Source organism: Alosa sapidissima, chromosome 19 (genome assembly GCF_018492685.1).
Source record: "Alosa sapidissima isolate fAloSap1 chromosome 19, fAloSap1.pri, whole genome shotgun sequence".
NCBI classification, from domain to species: domain Eukaryota; kingdom Metazoa; phylum Chordata; class Actinopteri; order Clupeiformes; family Clupeidae; genus Alosa; species Alosa sapidissima.
The window spans coordinates 28,200,343-28,205,772 of NC_055975.1; the positions used below are offsets into that span (position 1 = coordinate 28,200,343).

At 49.7% G+C, this 5,430-nt stretch overlaps 1 protein-coding gene across 1 annotated transcript in view; it reads left to right on the plus strand.

Annotated features, from left to right (window-relative positions):
* Positions 1-5,430, plus strand: part of setd3 (SET domain containing 3, actin histidine methyltransferase) — a 36,774-nt gene that overhangs the window by 21,488 nt on the left and 9,856 nt on the right. The window contains exons 7-10 of the mRNA XM_042073219.1: positions 1,124-1,182; positions 1,854-1,968; positions 2,604-2,690; positions 3,874-5,410. Coding sequence (XP_041929153.1) covers positions 1,124-1,182; positions 1,854-1,968; positions 2,604-2,690; positions 3,874-5,410 — 1,798 coding nt within the window. The remainder of the gene's footprint in view (positions 1-1,123; positions 1,183-1,853; positions 1,969-2,603; positions 2,691-3,873; positions 5,411-5,430) is intronic.

Consider the following 5,430-nt stretch of genomic DNA (forward strand, 5'->3'; position numbering starts at 1 on the left):
GGTGCTCACAGCACTGACGTTCTAAACCGGTTCTAGACAAAGTAAGCACCGGAACCACGCAGGTGGCCATGGTTGCTCAAGAGTAGAGTAGTGTGGAGGGAAGTCCTTAGTGCTGCGCAGGCTTTTCTGTTCCTGTAGAGAGAGTGCTGTTCCCTGACAGCGCACAGCCACACAGCAGGCCAGTGCGGCTCCTGAGCGCGCAGAGGAGAGTCCTTTGTGTGCCGCTTCTCCACTCGTCTCGCTGTCCAGGCTGTTTTTTAATATGACTCGCTCTGCATGCTGAGGAAAAGGGGGGTAGTGGAGGCTGCATTAGACCTGGTCATTTTCTCTTCCTTTGCGCTCTCTCTCTCTCTCTCTCTCTCTCTCTCTCTCTCTCTCTCTCTCTCTCCTCTTTTCCTTCGCAGCCCCCCCCTCTCCTCCATCCCTCCGTCCCTCCTTCCTTCCCTCGGTGTGACACGCTGTGCAAATGAGGCCTTGGAGGGGGTGCGTCTGTGGCTTTAAATGTAGATTTCAGTGGCACCGCCGGCTCTCTTGTCAGCCAAATTGATGAAGCAGATTTATGACGTCTGCTGGGCACAACAAATTAAGCTGACAGTGATGTATGGGGGGCTAATGCCACCATGATCCCAGCGCAGCTCCGCTGGACACTCGCTGCCTCACCATCCTCTTGTTAGGAGCTGTTAGGCAGCCGCATAATGAAATTCCTCCAACTGATTTAAGCTTTTCTCCTCTCTCCTCTGTCTGTCTCTCCCTCTCCCTCTCTCATTTCTTTCTATTTGCTCCATCTTTCCCTCTCTCTCTCATTTCTTTCTATTTGCTCCATCTCTCTCTCTCTCTCTCTCTACCTCTCTCTCTCTACCTCTGTTTTTCTCCTGTTCATGTCTTTTCCTTACACTATCTCTCCATCTCCTCTCCTCCATCTCTTCTGTCTTCATTTCCTCTCTTCTTTCTTCTTCTTTCTTTCACTGTTCTTTTCTTCACACCATCTCTTTCACTCATCATGTTCTCTGTTTCACTCCATCCCTCATCCTCTCTCTGTCTTCTTTCTGCTTCTTTCTTTCTCTCTTTCTCTCTGTCTTGTTCTTTTTCTCTCTCCTCTGTTCTTCCCTTTCTCCCCAATCAGACTCATCCCAATGCCAGCAAGCTGCCCCTGAAGGATGCGTTCACCTTCGATGACTACAGGTAGGTGAGCTCACCGCTTTCACAGGGCCACACGTCTCCTGAAAACCCAACCCGTTATTTTGTGTGTGTGTGTGTGTGTGTGTGTGGGGGGGGGAGGGGTCTCTAAAAAGTACCAAAATGTTCCCACTATCGGAAACGAGTCCCTCAAAACGAGGCGTTTTTGTTCTCATTGTTCTTTCATTAGCGTTGGATTATCTTTGAGGGAATAATTTATAGTGAGTGTGCTTTCATGTGCGGCTGCTGGGGTGTGATGCAAGCCTGCGCCCCCTCTGGGTAACGTGGGCTCAGAGGAGAGGCGGAGTACACACAGCTACACACGCACAATTAAACAGGGAAATGTGGATGTGCATGGATGACAAATAACAATCTGAGCTTTCCTGACCTCTAAATACAGTAAAGACAACAACAACAAACAAACAAACAAACACAAACTAATACATGCAGTATGTGTCTTATAAAATAATGGCCTCTTTGTTTAGATATTTACCTCTGCGGTGTGGCTACTGAGAGAACGAAAAACCGCAACCTATGAAAATAATTTAATTGAATATAGCATTATTTATTGTAACTGTTTTCCCTGTAGTTTTGATAGTGTGATAGGGCTGTTTGAAGGTCAGTTGGCTGGCTGGATGGCGGACGTTGGTAACGTGTTTGACCTCTGTTGGTGACAGGTGGGCCGTTTCCTCGGTGATGACCCGACAGAACCAGATCCCCACGGAGGACGGCAGTCGGGTCACCCTGGCGCTGATCCCACTCTGGGATATGTGCAACCACACCAACGGCCTGGTGAGTCTGACCCACACACACACACACACACACACACACACACACACACACACACACACACACACACACAAATATCTACTGTCCAACCACACCAACGGCCTGGTGAGTCTGACACACACACACACACACACACACACACACACACACACACACACACACACACGAAGCATCTACTGTCCAACCACACCAACGGCCTGGTGAGTCTGACACACACACACACACACACACACACACACAGACACAGACAGACACACGGAACATCTCCTGTCCAACCACACCAATGGCATGGTAAGTCCAATGCGCACGCACGCACGCCAGATCTCCCACACCAGAGTAGCCTCTGACGTAGTGGTTCACACAGCCCTTCCCTGCCATCTGATGTTAGCTGGACGTCCTCTTTGCTCCAGACCATCCCGTCTGACTCCAGCCTCACTGCAGTTTGACATTAACTGGACGTCATCTGTGACACAGACAGCCCTGTCCAGCTGCAAGCTTCGCTGGCTGTATGATTTGAACTGGACCTCGTCTCACTCTGTGGCACAAGCATGGCTGCCCATCATTTTTTCTGAATGCCACCCTTGCCAGGCACCTAACTCTTAGCTCTTTCAGCGTATCTTCCCGGTGCCCTTCTAAAGCTCAGCTGGTCGATCTGGGCAGTGCCATTCCTGCCGGGCACTGGCATGGATACCCCTGCCCAGGGAACAGGAGATCTGAAGCAACGTGTGCGTGCCTTGGAGTCGCCCAATGTCCCTGTGGCTAAACACATCTGTCACAATGACCAAATGAGATAGCAGAGGATCCAGCAGCAAACACAGCACAGCACATCTCAAACACAGAAACATGCACACACACACACACACACACACACACACCCAAACACACCCAAACACACCCAAACACACACATACACACACATACACACACACACACACACACATACACAAACACACACACACTGTAGAAAAGACTATGGACTTTTAGTTTGATAAATAGTTTTCCCTGGTTAGTTAATGCATTTTCTGAGTTTAGCCTAATGACTCTTATTTTGATATCGCTAGTTTCAGGATATGACATCACGCTTTCCTCCATCTTTGTGTAGTTCAGATGCCATGATTCAGTTATACCTGACTTCAGAAAGTTTCCCCCTTTCATCTGAATTAATCCTTGTGTTTGTGTGCATAAATGACCAACGTAAGTGACTGAATATTACAGTTTAGATAAAGTTAAGTTAGTATTGATGCATATTTGGTATATTTGTGAGTAATCCTGTAATTATTCGGTAGATTGTGTCGAACCTGCCTAGATCACATGCTGCCAATGTAAATCCAGTTAATCTACCTCAGTTATGTGTATTAATGATTGGAATAGTGCTTAGTGTGGTGTGAAGAGATTAGTAACGCCACAGACAGCATCTGATTTATTGTATTTATTTCTGTTGTGTTTAGGATCACGCGAACACATAAACGCAGATCCAAACCTATGTATTGTAAATACTGCAGTTCAATAGAAGAAGTCAACTTTACTCAAACCGCCTTGCGTCATCCTTTCCAACCAAACCCCCCATTCAACATCTTCAGGCCTTAAGTAGTGCTCTGGCCGGCACTCCTTGATTGTGTTCGATGAAAACTGAACGGTGCAACCTAATAGTCTTAATATACAGTCCAACCACCTGCTATCTCCCCTACATTAATGGTCCTTCGAGCCGGATGTACATTGTACTCAATCAAGATGGATATGAAAGATGTTGAATTCCCCGGTGCGCGCCCCCGACGCCAGACACGCCCTCCTCTCCGTTATGAAGATTATGAAGTAGACTACAGGGGGCTTGGTGCTCATTGGCATGAAGAGGAAAATGCACATAGTCACAGTACTCCTCGTCATCTCCTGAGTCACTCACCTGTTAAGAGCACAGCCTATGACGCAGAGCTAGAAGACATCCAGCATGAGAGGCGTGTGTTAGAGCACATGTTGGAGCAGTCACTGCAGTCCCAGCAGCGCATGTCAGCAGGCCTAGCAGAACTCAAAGCAGTCCGTGCAGACATGCTACAGCTGGTGAATACTGCACGCAGTCTACAACAACCGCACGAGGCACATGGCTATCACCCTACCACAGTGGATGATGATGGAGGATGGCCACCACCACCACTGTGGTTAAGCAACACCGGAGATGTGCCACCTGCGAGTGAGCAGCCCACAGTCGACCGCCTCGACCGATTGATGAGTGAACTGCAGCTATTAAGAAATGAGACACTAGCAGCCAAGCAGAATGTGGCGCCAGTAGCCCAGCCGTTGTCAGCACCACCAACCAGCCAACCTTTCGGGCCCACCTACCCCAGTAATAGCCACGGCCCTACAGTTACCCAGCGACAGCGCCCTGCATGGTCTAGTTTGCCCCCACCTCCACCGCAGCTCACCTCCACACCATATGGTGTGCCTCTGAACCCCACTGCACTCCGCCCTCCGCCAGTGCAACGTCCACCACCTCCTCAGGGTCTGCCATATGCAACCAGGCAAGCGCCAACCTACTCCAGGCCATCATACCACACCTCCATCGTAGAATCAGCATATCGTGGGCCCCGTGCTACCATACCCAACTTCTCTCATCGAGACCCTGGTGAGTTTACTCACCTCAAGATTGCCCTAGAGAACCTGCTACCTGTTGATAGTACCGAAATGTTTAAGTATCAAGTCTTAGTTGATCACCTGAAGCTAGAGGAGGCCAAACTGATAGCTGATGCCTACATCCACTCCCAGACACCGTTTACTGACACAATGATGGCCCTGAATGAGAAGTTTGGACAGCCTCATCAGTTGACTATTAAGCGGATCGCTGAGGTGATGGACACACCTGACATTAGACGGGGCGATGCAGTGGCCTTCGACCAGTTCTCCCTTCAGATACAGTCACTGGTGGGAATGTTGAAGACACTTGGCCCTGATGGTGAGGTGGAGCTCCTATGCGGTACCCACGTTGCAAGGCTGCTCAACAAGCTGCCACCAGAACAGCGAGCTGATTTCCGCAGATGCATGTTCAGCCAGTCTAAGAGGAGTTACACCCTCTACGACCTAGCTCAGTGGCTGAAGCATGAAGCCTGGTGTCAAGACTTCGATGGCCAACTGTCTTCCAGAGGGGTGAAAGCCAAGCCCAGTGCTAAGCCTAGCACCAACCCAAAGAAGCCCTCCGTCACTGTGCTGCATGGAACAGACAGTACACCTAGGGAGGTCAAACCTATAAGTGACAGTCAAACCAAGGTCAAGCCAGCACCCTACTGTGCATTCTGCGATAACCGAGAACACCACCTGAGTCAGTGCACGGCCATCGGTAAGCTAAGCAAAGGACAGCTAACTGAGTGGATTAAGACCAACAAGAGATGTTGGCGCTGTGCGCGCTCACACCAGGCGGTGCAGTGCACCTTAAAGAAGACCTGCAACCTGTGTCAAGGTCGCCACCTACAGGCCCTA